The following is a 19,200-nucleotide window of genomic DNA, read 5'->3' on the forward strand; positions in this document are numbered from 1 at the left end:
GAGGAAGATTGACAATAGGTGTTAGCTCAGGGCCAATCTTCCTCACCAAAAAAAAGGTTCAGAGTTCATCTTTTAGTGTAAATTTATAAGGATTCATAAATTAAACACTAAGCATTTTCTAATACTCCTGATCTACTTGCAGTAGGTTTTTTTTATTTACTGGTATATGTGCTGTTTCCTCCTTAGCACACTCAGAATGACTCTGGGCTTTGTTCTCCCAGTTAATCTGGTAGGGGATCTTCTTCTCTGTAATGACTCATGACATGATTTGTAATAACAGAGCCAAGACTAAAATCCACATCTCTAGACTTAAAATTTTGAAGGTAGTACACTAAATGTTCTCATTATTAGATATATAACAAAAACTGGAAACGCTCATGGGGTGTCGCTAGGCATTATGTACAAAGTTAAACTAAAGAACTAGTAGGGAGCTGAAGTATTATTATATGATTAATAGTACTATCTTAATAGATACTCTGCCCTAGAGAAACTCTGTTAGCACTGTTGTCTGTTTCTGAATGCCTAAAGGGCAGACAAGTTATGTCAAAATATGTAACTTCCATTTTGAGTTACGTCCTTAACTTTATCTTTCTCTATTACTACAGAAGGAAATATCCTAACAGGAGATTCTATACTCTTCTTCAAATTATGTTTTTAAATGTTATTTTTAAAAATTTCAAAGCCTATTAGGTGAATTTCTTTCAATTTATTAGCAACTTAATAAAAAATCTACACACATCCCACTTATATGAAGTAAAAGTATTTTGATATCTTTGACACTTTAAAAAACTTTATAATTTTTAAAATCTAGTAAGAGGCATCACTAGTATATTTTAATGTTCTTTTCTAATCTCTCCAATTCAGGATAATTTGGAATATAATTGCTTTAGCAATGCTTTTTAAAGCTGTAGATGTCCTACCTCTACCTTTCTCCCAGAGAGCCAAGTCTAGTTCTACACAATTGAGAAACTCAAGAACAAGCACAGGTAGGTAAGAAAAGTCACCCCCATTAAAATGTAAACAATCTTGAATGTCCATCAGCTAGGGAATAGATAAGTAATGGGTTTAATCATAAAATGGAATATCATAGTGCAGCTAAAATGAATCATCTCAGGCTACATTTATCAGTATGGGCTAAACAATCTCAAAACTGTAACTGCATGAAAACAAGTTAGGCACAGAATTGTACCATTTATATAAAATTTTTCAATAAAAGGGCAAGTATTAAATATAAACATGAAGTCCACGTGCAAAAACATGCATGACATTATATTTGTGGCTACTGCTTGTTTCTGAGAAGAGGGGTTAAGGTGTGCCTGTGGGAGAGCGTGTTAACTATAATTGTACATTTTGTTGTTTTTAAAAAGAAGGAATCCGAAGTAAATACAGCCATATGTTAACATCTTCCAAAGTGCTTCTTTGTTTTTGAAATTTTTCACTATTCAAAATGAATATTTTAATTAAACAATCAAACAATATTTCTTTTTTTCTTTTTTTTTTTTTACTTTTAAAAAATTATTTTATTGAACTCATATTGGTTTATAACATTGCGTAATTCCAGGTGTCTATTATTATATATCCGTTTCTGTATAGACTGCATCTTGCTCACTCCCAACGGTCTAGTTTTTATTCATCACCATATATATGCGCCCCTTTACCCCTTTTGCCCTCTCCTAACCCCCTTCCCCTCTACCCAACCCTTTTACTTTTTAATCTATATAACACTGTGTTGGAATTTCTTCTACAACAAGGAGTTATTCATGTAGTTGTTGTCTAAAAATGTTAAAAGACTTTAAAGAATGAATACAAAAAGGTTATCCATAGCCTAATTCCAACAGAGTAAAAAGTACGAAGTCAGAAGTAAGTTTTTAGAAAAAAATAGTTGGAGTTTTAACTTCATGATCCAGTCCCCCCTTTAATTAGGTAATATATAAATGAAACTGTTAAAAATTAAGTGAACAGAATCACATCAAGGAAAATCTGCACATCTATTTTACTTCCATTAGAAACATATCATCCATATAGAATTTTGGTCCACTTTCCTCTCCTTTATCTCTACCATTCAAACTTGAATACTTCAATTTTACTCAAGTAAAAGCAGAATCATTTATCTGACATGAGACCTAAATATTTCACATCATTAAAGTAATAAGATTTAACTGAATTAAGTGAGCTCTTTATTATTTCTCAGGAGTAGTAACTCATCTTTCCTACATGTTATTTCCCTTCACTTTTATTTATGTGAGTTACTAGGTAATGCATGTCTTTTTCCCACATCCAGTAATACGAGTGTGCATAAATGTTATTTATAACATCAGTAGCTGGATCCATCAACAATCTTCAATTCATGTTCAATTCCCATTATTATATGACATTTCCATAATACTTTCAGATGTTTTCGTCAATCTCACACTTTACAACATCACTTGTAAAAATTAAGATGTTAATTAAAAAACGTTATTAACGTTCTAGACTAAATAATGCTGGGCCCACTCAGAGTGATGCTGTTGAGAGAGGTCCTTGGACAGCTACTGCTTCAATCTCAACACGGCCTCCTTTGGGCAAAGCAACAACCTGGTAAGCAGCTCTGGCAGGAAAACCACTCTTGAAATACTGTTTGTAGATTTCATTGACAGTATTGAAGTCATTTATGTCAGCCAGCAGAACAGTTGTTTTTACCACATTGGTGAAGTCACAGCCTGCAGCTTTCAGAATTTCACCCATGTTTGTAAGAGCTTGTTTAGCTTCTTCTGCCACCCCTCCTGGCACAAGCTGTCCACTTGAAGGGTCCATGCCTATCTGTCCTGAAATGTAAACAGTCTTGTCCACTAACACGGCTTGACTGTAGGGACCAATGGCCCCTGGGGCTTTCGCGGTGCTGATCACCTTTCTAATCAAGGACGACATGGCTAATCCTTTTCTCGAGATCCTTATGAGAGAACAACTCCGTACACTACCCCGACTCTCAAACAATATTTCTTATCTTCTCTACAAGACACCTTGGACCAGTCTTGTCAAATTCATAAATCATACAAATTTACATCTGCAAAAAAAGCACAGCAATGAGCAAGATCCAGTGTGCTACAATGAAATTTTAATATAAGAGTAAGCTAAATTTTGTCAAAATGTTAAATAATCATGCCATTAAATTATCTTTCAAAACTGTGAAACAAAGGTGTTGACTGATTCAAAATTATTATTGTAAAACTTAACTGATGCTGCAAAACTTAAGTGACAGGTATTGCTGGTCTTTATGAATAAACACAGAATATAGGACTGTGAAAACAATGCAAAGTTGTCCAAGATTCCCAGCAAAACAGCTCAATGTACTAATGAATTTCTTTCAACAATTTCTAAGCTACTCAAATACTGCGAATGCAGAGGCAGTTTCTTTGGAATAGCAGCCTCCTTTTTTAATTATTATAATTTAATAATTCTATAGTAATACACTAAGAGATGAAATGAAAACAGAATATGATGGGGTCTTTGCCCAGGAGGGTCACCGTACAAATTTCTGCTGAGCTGCAAATATAACTGAAAAACAATCATTTTCCTAAACAAAGAAGCACATAAAAAGGCAAAAAAAGACAATCACTGAAGAGCACCTTCAAAGCTCAATGAATTCACGTGAGCATCTTACATAAAAAGTTGCCCTAAAGGGTGACAAAGCAAAACAGAGAAGCTGGAGAAATTCTGCCACGGTAACAAATTCAGTATCCGTAAGCATCAAAACTGTGAGATGCTTGGGGTTGGCTCCGTGGCCGAGTGGTTAAGTTCGCGCGCTCCGCTGCAGGCGGCCCAGTGTTTCGTTGGTTCGAATCCTAGGCGCGGACATGACACTGCTCATCAAACCACGCTGAGGCGGCGTCCCACATACCACAACTAGAAGGACCCACAACCAAGAATATACAACTATGTACCGGGGGGGCTTTGGGGAGAAAAAGGAAAAAATAAAATCTTTAAAAAAAAAAAAACTGTGAGATGCTTATGTTGCATTTGGCCTAGGAAAGATCTGAGTGAAAATATACAACACTGCTTTTAGACAAACGACTTATTCATGCGAAACAGGCACTAAATCCACATAAAATGCCGCAAGATTATTCCACAGCAATCCTGTTCATCTTATTTCTATGAAGTTTCAAAGTACCATATACAGGTTTAAATAAAATATCCAACTTTAAACTGCATGGAAAATAAACATCTCATTATTTTCTCTAAATTGAATAATCGAAAAGGTACACTGACAGCTAAATAATAACTATGAAGACACTCAGGGTTCCTTGGCCACCTCCTTCCAAATACTTCTGCAAGTGTATGTATACAAAGGCCAAAGAAAAACTTTGACTCAATGAATAAGTTATATCCTGAAACAAAAATATTCCATAATACTAATATCCGGATTATGTAAATTAGGCTAGACTCTGAGAGTGGCCTGTTTCCGATTATATATAAAACATGAGCACGATTTATATCAAGAAGCCACAAAGACCTAAGATTAGAAAGGTTTCATTTACTAAATTCGACTTTTCAGGCTCAAGTGTGGCTCACAGATGAAGGCTGAAAACCTCCCCTGAGGACTTTTATACAGCAGGCAAGGGAGCCTGCTGCTTAAGCCAAGAGTCTTGAGTGCATTTTTGCCCTGAACAGGTGATAATTAGCCTAATTAACAGGCTAGATCCTCGTTAACTAGTTGGAAAAGAAATTTAACCTCACTCATGCCAAAGCCTGTCATTTTAAAACCCCTTAATATATCATTCAGATTCTAAAAGCTGAGAAATATATTTTCTGACCCTTTCAATTCAATCCAAAAGTTGAAAAGCTTTGTGTCAAATTTACTTCTGGGAGGAGTATTAAGCAAAATATTAATCCCAGGTTCCTTAGTTTACTCAGAACCAAGAGAATGACTCATTCTAAAGAAAAACATTCAGGGATTACAAGGGCTATGCCCTCAAAGATTTGAATTCATCCTTCAAAATCTCATTCCCATGAAAGTTTTCTTTGTCAGAGACCATAAACTCTGGCCTACCCAAAACCATCCTATTAAGTTTGGTTAGAATCTTCCCCACTCCAGTGCATGTGCTGTATCCAGTACTCACCAGCACAACAGTATCTTAGATCAAGGGTTGGGAAAGGCTCTGTGTAAAGGACAGTAAATATTTTCTACTTGGTGGGCCACCAAGTCTTTGATGCAACTAGTCAACTCTGCCTTTGTCGCACACAAGTAGCCACAGCCAGTAAACAAATGAGTGTGGCTGTGTTCCAATAAAACTTTATATACAAAAACAGGCACTGGGCCTGATCTAGCCTGCAGGCCATAGTTTGCAATCCCTGGCTTAGCTGGTCAGTCACGTCCTTCCACAAAAGCACCCTGATCCACACAGGGTAAAAGGACTGAAGTCGACACTGCTTTCAAACAAAGGTCCACAAAGCCCCCTTCTCAGGGTCTGAGAAGCTGGTTTAGTCCTGAAATAGTTCATGTTTCCTGCAGGGTTTTAAAGCGCCAGCATGAGAAGAACAGGTGGAAGGAATTATACTGCATATGAGACCCATTCCAGTCGCAGGCTGCCCTGTCCTTTTCAAACCACCCCCTTTCAAGTGTATCGTAGAGCTGGAGGGCTTGGAAAGTTGAAACAATTTTAACTAGCCATAGAAGTCAAGTCCTGGAGAACAAGACATATATTAAATTGCCACAATCCTCTAGTCTGGACTAAATGAAATTTTATCGCTTCAGGTTAGGTAAGAAAACTCCGGATTTATGTAAGGAAGGTTAAAATAGCAGTTACAAATAAAGGACTAATATTACTGCTTAAAGACCATATAGAGAGAATTTCTTTTAAATCATTGCTCTTACTGATATAAATAATTTGAGCTAAAACAGCAAAATGCATTTCAAACCCCATTTACAACTTCATCCCAGATACCTTGACTAATGTTAAGTCTTTGGACATTTCAACACAAACCTAACAATCTTCAAATTATAATAGTTCAGCTACTTCTATATCAATTGATCAATTAAAAAATGTATTGAAACCAATGTTAGTCTAGCAATAATCCTTGCTATGTACAAAACTATAAAATGAAAGACACATATGCCTCCCCAAAAGGAGCCTATGACTCCAGGATCAACCCTGATGTCAGTGAAATAGAACACAAAAGCACCACACTATGGTGGACTTCTTAAAAAAGCTTTAAAAGATGTTTAGAAAAAACATCCATGAATAAAGACTGAAATAGTCGGAAAAAGCTTCACAAACGAGGTGGGCCTTCAAGAGAGCCTGACAGGACAGAGCCGACCTAAATAACGGAGGTAGCAGGCAACGACAAGCTTGGACGCAGAGACAGGCAGAGGCGGGTCAGGTGGTGCGTATGAGCAGGGAGCCAGTCATCGTAACTGGGGGTAGGGAGGTGGGGAGCATGCTGCATAGAAGGAAGAAATAAAGTTGTATAATTTAAATAGTCACATTAAAATGGCCCTGATAATCAGATAGAGGAATTTGGCTTTGATATGACAAAAGGAACCACCAGCCCATTCTTTGTTTTCTTTTCCCCCTTTTTCTCTCTCTTCAGTGCTCACTTTTCACAATTATTTGATTATAATTTTCTAAGGAGCCAAATGTGGCTTTATCATTCATGAGTGCCCATGATCACACAGATAGAGTATGCATGCAAGCCACAAATAGGCACAAGTCTGGAAAAAACCTACCATAACAATGTCCACATCTGAGATTTATGATGAGCTCTTTTATATTTCGCCAAATAACACACAACCTTCCAGAAACATGTTGGCTCTAACAAAGATTGCTATGCTTCAAGCTATATACCTATAGATGCTATAAAAACATTATTTCAGAGCTGAGTACCTCAGACTAGATCATTTACATGTCAATGGAAAAACGTTTTACTAAGTTTTCAGATGACTCTCATCAGTTACAGTATTAGAATTGATTAACAAATATAAATAAGATAGATTTTACCAATGAGACCAAAAACAGGCTTACAAAAACAAGTAAAGCATTAATAAAAAAAAAATCAACTACAAAATCAACTGGTTATTTTCCTTTAAATTTTAATATATTAAAATTAAACACAACTGATATATTAATGGAAGCTGACAATGAACAAAAACTTGTCCCACTTCAGACTTGTCATAGTCCCACTCATCAAGAAACCATGATTTGTACAAAATTTATAAACGTAATAGTAATGCCTTTATATTACACTGTTATGATATTATGCCAAGAAAATGTTTCATTAACATTACTGTATAAAATTTTACTAGGACAAATATATATTATAGAAAAACATCATACATCTGTACAGAATAGATGATTCCAATCCCCTTTGCTAATAAAGCTGATAGTTTCATATGGACAATATTGCTCAGTTCCTGGTACGCCATGGGCTCAGAAATAATATTTGGGGTCAGATACTCATGGTGCTGAAACAAGAGAAGCTAATAAGTGTCTGGCCTTGGGCAGCCTCTCTGAGCCTCAGTAGGACCATGTAATTTTTATTCCTGGTGTGTATTTATGTCAATATTTCTAAAAATACTGGGCACAGGACATCTGCTCATTTTGCATCACGGTCTAGATTACTGGTGCCCTATAAATAGTAAATCAAGAGAATTATCTATTATTTCACAGCTGTTTAAAACAGCAACAATAAGAAAGCCATAGTTTCCTACTTTGATTCCTTGCCAGCAATCCCTGCCAGCTCCAACTCTCCAATAAAGACCTATCAGCGTACTTTAAAGAGTAGTTGTTTCCTCAACAAAATTAATAAGCTGAAGACAATATGACTGATCATAAGTAGTGCCTGGGTTACACCTCTAATATAGGAGGTTTAAGTCTCTTAAAGCCCTGTTAGAACCAGTAACTGACATGAGTGTATTTAACTCTCTGACCTTGAGCACTAGTTAAGACAGTAGTAAACCATTAAATGGATGGATAGGCTGTCGGGAAGTTGAGTTCTGCAGATCAGAGCTGCTCACATTTTAATTCATCATTAGTGAGTCAGTCTTAATGAGAACATGATTAAAATGTATTTACATTGTCATTTAGAGCAAGAACATTTTCACGTGAAGATGTGTCAAAGGTCTATTTGTGTAATTATAAATGAATTATGTGTGTGACTCAATTGTTATTGCCCTTTGCACCGACAGCTTTGGTCAGCTCATGCAGCAGACTGATAGAAATCATGGAAGCAAAAAGGGACGTCTGTATGCTGCAAGAAGGCAAGAAAAAATTGCTGGCTCTGCTTTCTTCAGTGTCCAGCACAGCTCTATGCTCAGCAGTTAGCTTAAAAAATACCTTAAAACTGAGATCTATGAGCAAAGAATCTGATCATGGCAGTTAAAGAAGAAAAAGAGGTAAAGTACCTCATTCGTTCATTCTCCTACTTAAAAGCAGCTGTTTTGTGCCAGAGACCATCCAAGGTCCTGAGATACTAGGATAAAATAAAAGATAATATCCCTGTCCTCGAAGAATTTAGCCTATGGGAGAGGGAGCCAGGTAAATAAGCAGTTACAGACAATAAGTTAAGTACTACAAAGCAGAGCTATGGACTGGGAGTACAGAAAAGGGAAAAAAGAAGGGAATTCTTATAAATTGAGCATCTGCCACAGAAAAGGTGCTATACATCTGCAAGCCAAATGTTAACTGGCTACCCTTTAACCGTTGGATTAATTGAGTTTGAACTCTCACAAATCCCTGGCCTGTTAGAATCCAAAGCCTTCCTCAGTTCCCAAGGGTTTACCATCATCTGCTTCTCAACCTCTGGGCTCCTGTGTCATGCATGCTGCCTTTGTCCCATGTCACATGGATCCCCGCAGGAAACTCAGCGTCTATTCTGAAATTTCAGCAAGATTTCACAGTGGGGGACAGAGGAAGGCAGAGTTGCTTCCCACATTACTTACAAACAATCAAATGGAGAACAACCGTAATTCAAATACCCTCCCTGGTTCCCATCACTAGGAGTCTCTCTTACCTAACCCAGTCCCAGCATCCCTCCATATTCTCATTTTTCTCTCTCCTCACCCTTCCCTCTCAAACTGCCTCCAAAATGCCAAATTTTTCTCCCTCTATAACACTTTAACACCAAGCAATACCCAAGGTCTTGAGAGGCTCACTCAAGTTTTAATAGGGTGTTTTTCCAAACAAAGACTAAGAGGAATTCTGATGCAAGCAACCAAGATAATATTTCTCTACCTCATTAGCCATATATTATTTCATTCAAGTTTTGCAACTACCCTTGGACATATCGTTGAACAGATGGGGAAACTCAGTTCATCTAAGACAACACTAACTCTATCTCGTACATTAATAATGCACACAAGGCACTCAGCATTTAGAAGACAGTAATAAACACTTATAATAAATGTTAGCCATTATTATTTGTATCACTATGAGATTTAGTTGTTTTGTCTTTTTTCTAGCTACGTTTACTACCTAGGTAATATCATCCAATCTTTTGACTTTATTAAATACCACCTATATGCTGACAAATCCCAAATGTATCTCCAGCCTTGACTAATGCTTCTGAACTCATCTCATATACCAAACTGCTTATTTGACCTCTCCACCGGATATCTAATAGGCATATCAAACTGGATATAATCAAAACTGTAACAATTCACTGCTACCACTTGGGCTAAATCACCAACACCTGTTGACTGGATTATTGCAATAGACTCCTGATTTCATTGCTTCCACTCCACGTTCCATCACAGTCTATTCTCATCACAAGCAACTCAGATCATGTCTTTCCTTGGCTCAAATTCCAACGGTTTTCCATCTGCCTCAGAGTAAAAGTGAAAGCTCTCAAAATGGTCTTCAATGCCCCATTACATTTGCTCTCCCCCACCACCATCACCTCTTTGACCTCATCTTTTACCATCTTCTTAGTCTCTCCACAATGGCCTCTGGCTGTTTCTCAAACACGTTCATCTGTCTCAAGACCTTTGCGCTTGAGATTCCTTCTGTCTCGTACATTTTTCCCAGAGAATGTTATGGTTCTCAATCCCTCACTTTTTTTAGGTCTCTGCATAAATCCACCCCATATAAACAGCAATCCCCTGGGGCTGGCCCTGTGGAGTAGTGTTTAAGTTGGGTGTGCTCCACTTTGGCAACCCAGGTTCACAAGCTCTGATCCTGGGCATGGACCTACACCCTAGTCAGCCATGCTGTGGCAGAGACCCACATTCAAAATACAGGAAGATTAGCAAAGATGTTAGCTCAGAGAGAATCTTCCTCGGGGAAAAATAAAAAAATCAATGCCCGTCTCCACTTTGTTTAATACTTCCCTTATTCTGCTTATCTTTCTTCATAGCACTTATCATCATGTGCCATATTACATATGTGTATATGTATATACAAATGATATATAATATGTATGTATATGGTGCCAAAATGAAAGCACCACGAGGACAAAGGCTTTGCCTGTTTTATTCATTGTTGTATGCATGACCCCTAGAACAATGTCTGACATGTACTAGGTACTCAACAAATATTTGTGGAATGACAAATGAATTTAATCATTTAATCAAAATTTAACGAAGGCAACAGTCTCAAGAAGGAAGTGTTCACCACTACCTGATGTGAACAGAGGTCAAGATAAATATTGAAAAGAGTTCACTGTATTTGTCAACTAGCCTGTCACTGGGATAGAGGCCTTGAGTGTTGGGGGATAGAGGCCAACAGCTTTGGGTTGACAGTGACCAGAAAGTGGGAAAGGGAGACATTAAGAATAGTACTCTCTTGAAAATGGATAGTGGTGATGGTTGCACAATATCATGAACGTAAAAATAGTAATTCATTTTGGCATGCTCTATTTTTTAAATATGGCATAAAGCAAAACATACTTTCTTTTAACTTTCATATTATCACCTCATTCCATTAAATGATTATTCTGCCAACAAGTATTTATACTTGGATGCCATCAATTATAGTTATTAAAATGTTTTTCCTCAGTAATTCCCCTGTGGATAGTGTCTTAGGTCAGGTTCCCTGGAAACCAGACTGAGGCAGATTTGCATGCAGGTAGTTTGTTGGGAAGTGCTCTTAGGAACAACAACTGTAACAGAGGGAGAGAAGCAGGACTGGACAGAGAGAAGCTGGACTGCAAGGAAGCTGCAACAAAGGCCTGGAGCTCTGGAGCTGAAATGGTCCTTTAGAGTTGTCCCAAACTGAGGCAAGGGAGCTGGGTCTTTCTACCTTGCATCAACAAATCACTGCATGCCAGCCAGCCTCCGGGGGGGAGCGTAACCCTAGGTGAGGCAGCTCCTTTCAGCCGAGGGTTATTTTTAGGGAGAGATTTGGCCATGAGTGGTCCTAGGCAACTCTCCCGGCAGCTGAGGGAAATGAGCATTGTGGTCCTGAAGAGGGCAAGCTGGGCCACACACTCTAACATCCACTATAGTTAAGACAGACAATAAAGGTGCTAGTCCCTTATCATTTTTTTTAAAGGATTTTACACCTGAGAATAACATGATGCAAGATATATACTGAAAGAAGTTTCGTATGTAAAGCTTCCTGTATGGGGCCTATACAAAGGGCCAAGAAACACCAATTTTGCTTATTATTAGTTGACTACTTCCTCACTGACAAATTTGATCCCAAACTGCCTGTTCATGAATCCTATATATGTACAACTGCTCAGGTAAGGCACTACAAATCTAAAGAATTCAGATTTGATGATATATAATTGAGTCTTTATTCAACACCTCAAGACGATGTGCAGTCTAAAAGAAATTTTCCTAAATGGAAGTAAAAGCTGATTACAGAAGCCTCAACTGGAGATTAAAAGAGTAACTCCTTTTTCTTTGCAGACTTCAGTCTTCTAAAGCTTGCTTTGCATATTAAAACTCTCTTTTTAATGTCAAAAATTACTACAGACAACTCCTGACATGATGGTGGTTGAACCACGATTCAATATACAAACAATGTCTGGCAGACCTAGGTTTACAGACTGCATGTCAGTCTCCCACGAGTCTGAGGTCCCAAAGGAGGAACTAGTGCCTTGAAGCGTCTAAGAATCCTTCATCTGCTGCCCCACCGACTGACCCTTCTCACTCAAACTGCCCTGCAGCAACTGTTCGATCCAACATCTTCATTTGCGATCCTAGTCTCCCTTGAGCTGTACTTTAAATTTATCAGGTTTTTCAACTGTCTCACAGATCTATGTCTAATATTCCTAATCAGATTCGATTTCCCAAAGACAGAGACTAGGTATTTTACCTTTTTATATTCCTTATGAAACTTCTTTAGTAGGTACATAATAAAGGTGCATTAACTATTGAATTATTAATAAACAATTATAGAATAACAGAAGTATGTCTTTAATGTTTCAAATTTAAGAATATACACAAAACTTTAAACAACTCAAACCGTTTTCCTTATTGTATCAAAACTATGATACATTTGCAACAACCTATAGTATAATTAAAATGATTCTATTAGTTTTCAAAAATTACATTTAATTACTATGTTAATATTTTTATAAAGGAGAGTAAGGGCATGTCATAAAGTAACCTCTCATTATATAGCAGTAGTTTGATTGGTTATATTCTGAAAAAAGAATGACACATTTTCTCTTATTCTTTCAAGAAAAGGATCTGTAAGACTTAAATGATCTCCAGAAAAATGCTTCCATTGCTTCAGCTGTGCCATGGAGAGAGGTTTCAGGGAGTGAGACTTCTGTGGATGTGGACCAAGCTGACAACTTCTAGAGATAGGGAATTTTTCCAATGCATCACCTGAAATAAGTAAAACAATGAGAAACTCCTTAGACCAATTAATACTGTACTATATACAATACTTTTTTTACTTTATAAGTTTATGTGATTTACTACATTTGATCACTATAGTTCAAGTTAAAGTAATTCAATTAATTCATTCCTTCTACAAATATTTATAAATTATTTACTACATGCTGATTTAAGCACTGGGGACAAGAATGATGAACAAAAATAGGCATGGTCTCTGATTTCAAGGACCTCATGGTCTTGTGGGAGAGATACATTAAATGAATAATCATCCAGAGATGTATTACAGGTCTACAATTCCTATCTAAAGCCTTTGAGGCCAGATATGTTTCCAAATTCAGAATATAACTGGAACAATCTGGGACAGCACTCCATAATTAAACTCATTATTATTCTGCAACAATTCAAATGAACAGTCTTATGAAATAGGTTAAAGATTATTGATAAGTTCACATCAATTCAGCTAAGGTTTCTGCCACCAAATAAGTTTGTTGCAATTTTATGAAAAAAAAAAAAAAAACTTTTGGTCTTTCAAACTTTCTGGATTTCAAAATTGAAGATAAGGGACTGTCAAGCTGTATTACAAACAGAGGTTAAGAGTACGAAGTTAAGATACAGGGGACTATGAGAACATATAACAAGAGAAGCTGACCTGTTTTATTAAGATCTGAAGGATGAGAAGGCAAGAACTAGATGGTGAAGAGAGGCACAGCTTTCCAGGAGGACTTACAAAGGCTGTGAAAGAGAAGAGACATTTGGCACAGTTGAGGAACTGATAGGAGCCTAATGCAATTAGAGCAAAGGCCAAGAATAATGCAAGAAGAGAAGTTGAGTAATGTTAGGTGAAGCACCCTTTCAAGAGCTAAATTATGCAAAACACTGTAAGCAAATCAAGAATAGCAGAGGATGGTAGTTATCTACTAAATCCATTTCCCTTTCCTCCAGGACATTTAGCCACATTTCCCAGCCTCCGTTACAGTTAGATGCAGCTCAGCAACAATCTTCCTCCCAAAAAAAAAAAGAATTCTTAAAATTTTTTTTTCTGTTTTTTTTTTTGGTGAGGGAGATTTGCCCTGAGCTAACATCTGTGCCAATCTTCCTCTATTTTGGATGTGGGTTGCCTCCACAGCATGGCTGACAGTGGAGTAAGTCCGCACCCAGGATCTGAACCAGCAAACCTGGGCTGCCAAAGCAGAGCATGTGGAACTTTAACCACTTGGCCACAGGGCCAGCTTATATTCTTTTTAAATTTTATCACAACTAAAAAAAATTAAGTCTTTCCTCAATATCATCAAAATCCTGTCAATGTTCAACATCATTGACGTTTTAAGAGAAGAGATGACAAGAATGCTTTGAGAATCCAGACAACAGTAGAATGACACCCTGAAAGTACAGACCAAAAAAAAGCCTATCAACTAGAATTGTACATCCAGCAAAGACAGCATTTCAGAGAAAGAAAAAACACGTAAACTTTGAAAAATCAAAGATTGACAGAGTTAACCACTAACAGGCCCTTGTTGGAAAAAAAAAACAGAACACAAAAAGACAGTAGAAACAAACCAAAATATGTCAATGATTATAATAAAGGTTAATAGACTAAATGCTCTAGTTAAAAGAGAACACCAGACTGGATAAAAAAGCCAGAGTAATATATTAATTTAAGACAAAATGAAAGCAAAAGGCATTTAGAGATAAAGTAATCACTACATCATAATAAAATAAACAAGAAAAAAAAACTTCACAAAGAAGATACAAAATATATAAAGCCAAAATTGGTTAACAGCAAGAATAAGAAGAAACTGACAAATTCATTGTCATATTGCAAGATTTTAACGTATTTCTTTCAATAACAGATATGTGTAACAAAGAGGTTAGGTTATTAATAGAAAAATAGGCAAATGATATGAGCAAATGGTTCACATAAAGAAATATAGTTCTTAAACATAGGAAAATATACTCAATTTCAACTTCACTCATAAGAGAAAACTAGACCAACATATTAATTTTTTACTATCAGACTGGCAAAAATCCAAACATTTGATAATCTACTAAACAGGCAAAGCTGTGAGGAAATAGCCATTTTAGCATAATATTAGTGGGGTATATATGATACAGCCCTCAATGGAGGGCATTTTAGCAATGTCTATCAAAACTACAAATGCACATATTCTCTGACCCAGTAACACTGATAATTTACCTTATAGATATATTTGAACATTGGGGAAAGATGTATGACTAAAGATGTACACTGACTGGAAAGAATCTAACTGTACATCGTGGGGTCAAATAAATTATGGAATATCCATACAATGGAGGATTATATAGCTGAGGGAAAAAAGAACGAGGAAACTCTTTCTATAACGACATGGAAAGATCTGAAGATACACTATAAAGTGAAGAAGGTACAGAACTATACATATGCTACAATACCCTTTATTGGGGGGGAAAACTGGGCAAGAATATATATTCGGAGTTCCTTGCACATGCATAAAAATACATCTAGAAGGATACACAAAAAACTAATAATGGTTTCTTAGGGGATAGTAGGGCTAGAAATTAGGCAGATGAGGGTATGGTGGGAAGAAGAGTTTTCACTATATGTATTCTATATTTTTAAATAGTTGAGCCATGTAAATATATTACGAATTTATAAGTTAAATTAGTAAATTTTTAAATCTGTAAAATAAGAAAAAATTGATTTGGTAACAGAAAATTTGGCTAACATAGCAGAACTCTAAGTAATTAAGAGAATATACATGATTTTCATGCACAAAAGAAACATTTACAAAGTGACCACATCCCAGGCCACACATCAGGTCTCTATAGTTACCAAAGAAACAGTATCATGCAGACCACATTTCTGACTACAGCACAGTAGCCAGAATTCAATAACAAAAACGAAAATACATTTTAAAAGATACTTCTAAATATCTCGTGAATTAAAGAAGAAATCACAATGGAAAATACAAAATATTCACAGCTGAATAATAAAAAGACTGTATATCAAAGTTACGAGCTTAAAGGAAAATTCATAGCCTTAAATATTTTTAGAAAAGAAGACTGAAAATGTTAAGCTAAGCATTCAACTTGAAAAATAAGAAAAAGAACATTAGATAAATACAAGGAAAGAGTAAGAGAAGGATGAGAGCAGAAATTAATAAAATGGAAAAAACATAACAGAGAGGATGAAATGCTGATTTATATAAAATATAAATTCTTCCATGTCAGTCTTGTACAGTCTAACATCTTAAACCCATCTCAGTGCAGTTTATCAAGTGACTTCCAACTACTGGACATTGGTTGCTCCAGTCCCAGTCCTGACCCAGTTCCTGTCTGAGTGGTGCTAACTCCGGGGGGTTGATGTTGTCAGCTCCCTTGAGCAGTACGAGCAGTTCATCAAGTGCTGAGAGGTACGGTGGCCACGCTAACTGCCTTAGAAAGCATGACCCCATCATGAATGAGGTCTATGCAAAATAAACAGACAGTAGGATTATTCTGTCAAGTGTATGCTAAAAACAGAAATAAGGATTAAAAACATTTTTCTAATTCTAAAGCCATTATACTAGGACTTGAAAGATTTTCCCAAATAAGTTAAATTTTTCACAACTGATTTCAGAAATAAGCAGCTAAGTTGAGAGAACTAATGAGGTTCTAATTAATATTTTCTCAAATATCCATCAGACAGTTGTTCTATGACCTGAGGTAAAAAGAAAACTAACGCATGCAAATGAAAAATATTTTAGTTTTTCTGTATTTAAATATTTTCAACTGGTAAAGAGAGACAAATTAACTTTACCCTTGTAACAGAATTATACAACTAACCTGTATGATCTTTTCCTCCTGTACATTCACAGTCAAGCAGGTCATGAGTAACACAATGTGAACTTTCATGTAATGTGAATAAATTCTTAAGTTCCTCTACCGAAAACTGAGTATGTTCAGATGTCTTGGTTAGGTCTACAACTGCCCCAGAAAGATCTTGCTTACTGATCTGCCTTTGATAGATCTTTTCTTCTATTGTACCTGAAGAGAAAAGATTCATTAGATCTCCCTCAGATCTTTATGTCTGTTATTTTCATAGGATAAAACATGTTTATTAGCATACTAGTTAACAAAATAGCAATATTTTTGATATTGAAGCACAGATTAACAAAAAAAACTTTTAATTATTCAAAAGAAATACATTTTTTGTCACACTGAAGGGTTATTACCTGTGGTTAGAAGTCTGTAAATATGTACAGGATGTTTCTGACCATCTCTCCATACTCTAGACATTGCCTATAGCAAATAAATGAGAATTCTGAGAGTACAGTAAAAACTAATAGCTCTTTCCACATAAGCAATTTGCATTAATATATTCAAGATTAAGAAGTCTAGATTTTACTTATAGCTTTAAAAAATAAAGTGGAGGCATGTCCAAGCATTCCCCACTTCATATCTTTTTCCTGGGAAGAAAGGGATGGATGAAGACTCACTGTGGTATTGTAAAATAACTGCCACGCAACTGTGAGAGAGTCTATGTGCATCAAAGAATGGGACAGTGAGTTTGGACAGCAAGAATGCAAAGAACCAAGTATAGCATGGGCATAGAGGGTTTATTCCCAATCTAAGTAGCTAATGATTCACCCCTAAAGAATCCCTAGGATACCAGCAATCAAGTCAGGCTCTAGGAAGATCCCTGTGGTTTCAGAATTTATTGATGATACTGTACAGTAAAAGGTTGATGTTCAAAGCCTGCACATTCCAAAGAATTGTCTGGTCTTCAACCAAGTCCTGGAAAATAAACTCTAAGCTCTTGGAATATCCTGCCTTATAAGAACATCTTAGTTTACCTGGGGCTTTGGGCCACACCCGATAGCTTATGGTAACAATGTGATTTTGGGAGGGCCTTGGGCCCATTTGACCTCTGGAGGGGTTGGAGACTGAGCAACTAGTCAGTTGCTTGAGTACTCCATATCTACATGACCAACCTCCAAGAAAAACTCTGGACGCCAAGGCTCAAGTGAACTTCTCTGGTTGACAATATTCCATATGTGTTGTCTCTCATCAATGCTGGGAGAATTAAGTGTTATCCATACAACTCCAGAGTGAGAAGACAACTGGAAGCTTGTGTCTGGTCTCTTCTGGACTCCGCCCTATGTGCCTTTTTTACCTTTGCTGATTTTAGTCTGTATCTGTCCACTGTAATAAACTGTAACTAGGAGCATAGCTGTTTTCCTCAGTTCTGTGAGTCCTTCCAGTGAATCATCAAACCTGAGGGTTGTCTTCAAGTCCCCTAACACAGATACCAAATGAGATGCAAATCTATAGGTAGGAATCTCAACACACCTAAAGATGGACTACATTCTGAAGAAAACCAAAGGCTTCTTCTGAAATATTTTCTTAAATAAGCTAATATTACATCTTTACCATACCTTGCACAAACAGTGATCATAGCATCTATAACACTTTTTTGTCTTCCCCTGATTGTCATGAACACCCTGAAGGCACATCTGTGCAGTGAATTAGAGCTTGGAGACGCAGAGATTTGGGTTTGAATCCTTGCTCTGCCTCTTACAAGCTAATATGATCTAGAACAAGCTTCCATATATTCATCTGAAAAATAGGGTTAATAATATCCACACCTGTAGGACTACTGCCAAGATTAAATAGACGTAAAGCACTTAGCAGAGTGCTTGATACAAAATAAGGGCTCAATATGAAACATCATCATCATCTTCATATCCCCAGAAGGCACTGTATCCCCAATAGGCATTCTATAATGTTTACTTAATGCATAAATAGTCCTACCTGGATATCAGTGGCTGGATTCCAATCAATATCATAGAGAATTAAGTGAGATCCTCCAATAAGGTTAAGTCCCACACCACCAGCTTTTGAGCTTAACAAAAAAATAAAATCAGAAGAGTATTTACTATTAAAGCTATCAACAATTTGCTGCCTTTGAGAGACTGGTGTTTGTCCATCAAGTCTTGTATAAGCATATCCATGACGCTTGCATACTTCTTGTAAAATATTCAAGGTTTGTGTGTAGTTGGATACCAACACCACCCTGTCAATCAAAAAGAAAGATTTTTTATATACAACTTAAAAGCAATATTAGATTTTTTTAATTGAAGGAAAATACCACAATAATATTATCACTTATATTTACAAAACATGCAACAATGACCTTGTACAATTAAAACACAGGTTCTCCTTCAAATTCAATTTTATAGTCAATATCTAAGAGATTTCCAGTATTAAGATAGTGGAGTAAAGACCTTTCTGCTTTCTTTACCTCTCTGAATTCACACTGAAAACAGCAGGAGAATGAGAAACAGAAATACAAACTCTATCTTCAATAAAACAAGGAGACATTCATATGTGAAAACAAGGAGTTATGGAATGGTGAACTGCTTATGAGTACAGAGAAAGTGAAAGCCAAGTGCCCAAAGAGG

At 36.5% G+C, this 19,200-nt stretch overlaps 2 protein-coding genes across 6 annotated transcripts in view; both read right to left on the reverse strand.

Moving 5' to 3' along the window:
- Positions 1 to 2,351: 2,351 nt before the first annotated feature.
- On the reverse strand, positions 2,352 to 2,986 carry LOC100147364 (2-iminobutanoate/2-iminopropanoate deaminase). The gene has a single exon (XM_005613201.4). It carries the CDS (start codon positions 2,905 to 2,907, stop codon positions 2,494 to 2,496), a length of 414 nt encoding a protein of 137 aa, XP_005613258.1. The 5' UTR covers positions 2,908 to 2,986; the 3' UTR covers positions 2,352 to 2,493.
- A 4,063-nt stretch (positions 2,987 to 7,049) lies between these two features.
- The window catches only part of RAD54B (RAD54 homolog B), a 115,872-nt gene continuing 103,721 nt past the window's right edge, over positions 7,050 to 19,200 (reverse strand). For 3 of the 5 annotated variants that reach the window (XM_023648697.2, XM_014728198.3, XM_014728199.3), the window contains 4 exons: positions 18,551 to 18,812; positions 16,972 to 17,038; positions 16,583 to 16,783; positions 7,050 to 12,751 (listed from right to left, as the gene is read on the reverse strand). In XM_023648697.2, coding sequence (XP_023504465.2) covers positions 12,534 to 12,751; positions 16,583 to 16,783; positions 16,972 to 17,038; positions 18,551 to 18,812 — 748 coding nt within the window. In that variant the 3' untranslated portion in view covers positions 7,050 to 12,533. Of the gene's footprint in view, positions 12,752 to 13,412; positions 13,496 to 16,582; positions 16,784 to 16,971; positions 17,039 to 18,550; positions 18,813 to 19,200 lie in introns of all 5 variants that reach the window. The other 2 variants (XM_070222327.1, XM_023648695.2) reach the window with 1 other exon arrangement.

The sequence above is a fragment of the Equus caballus genome, chromosome 9 (genome assembly GCF_041296265.1).
Source record: "Equus caballus isolate H_3958 breed thoroughbred chromosome 9, TB-T2T, whole genome shotgun sequence".
NCBI lineage: Eukaryota > Metazoa > Chordata > Mammalia > Perissodactyla > Equidae > Equus > Equus caballus.

Bases quoted from the DNA above. Each gene is read 5' to 3' on its own strand.
- LOC100147364 (XM_005613201.4), bottom strand. From the start codon at position 2,907: ATGTCGTCCTTGATTAGAAAGGTGATCAGCACCGCGAAAGCCCCAGGG.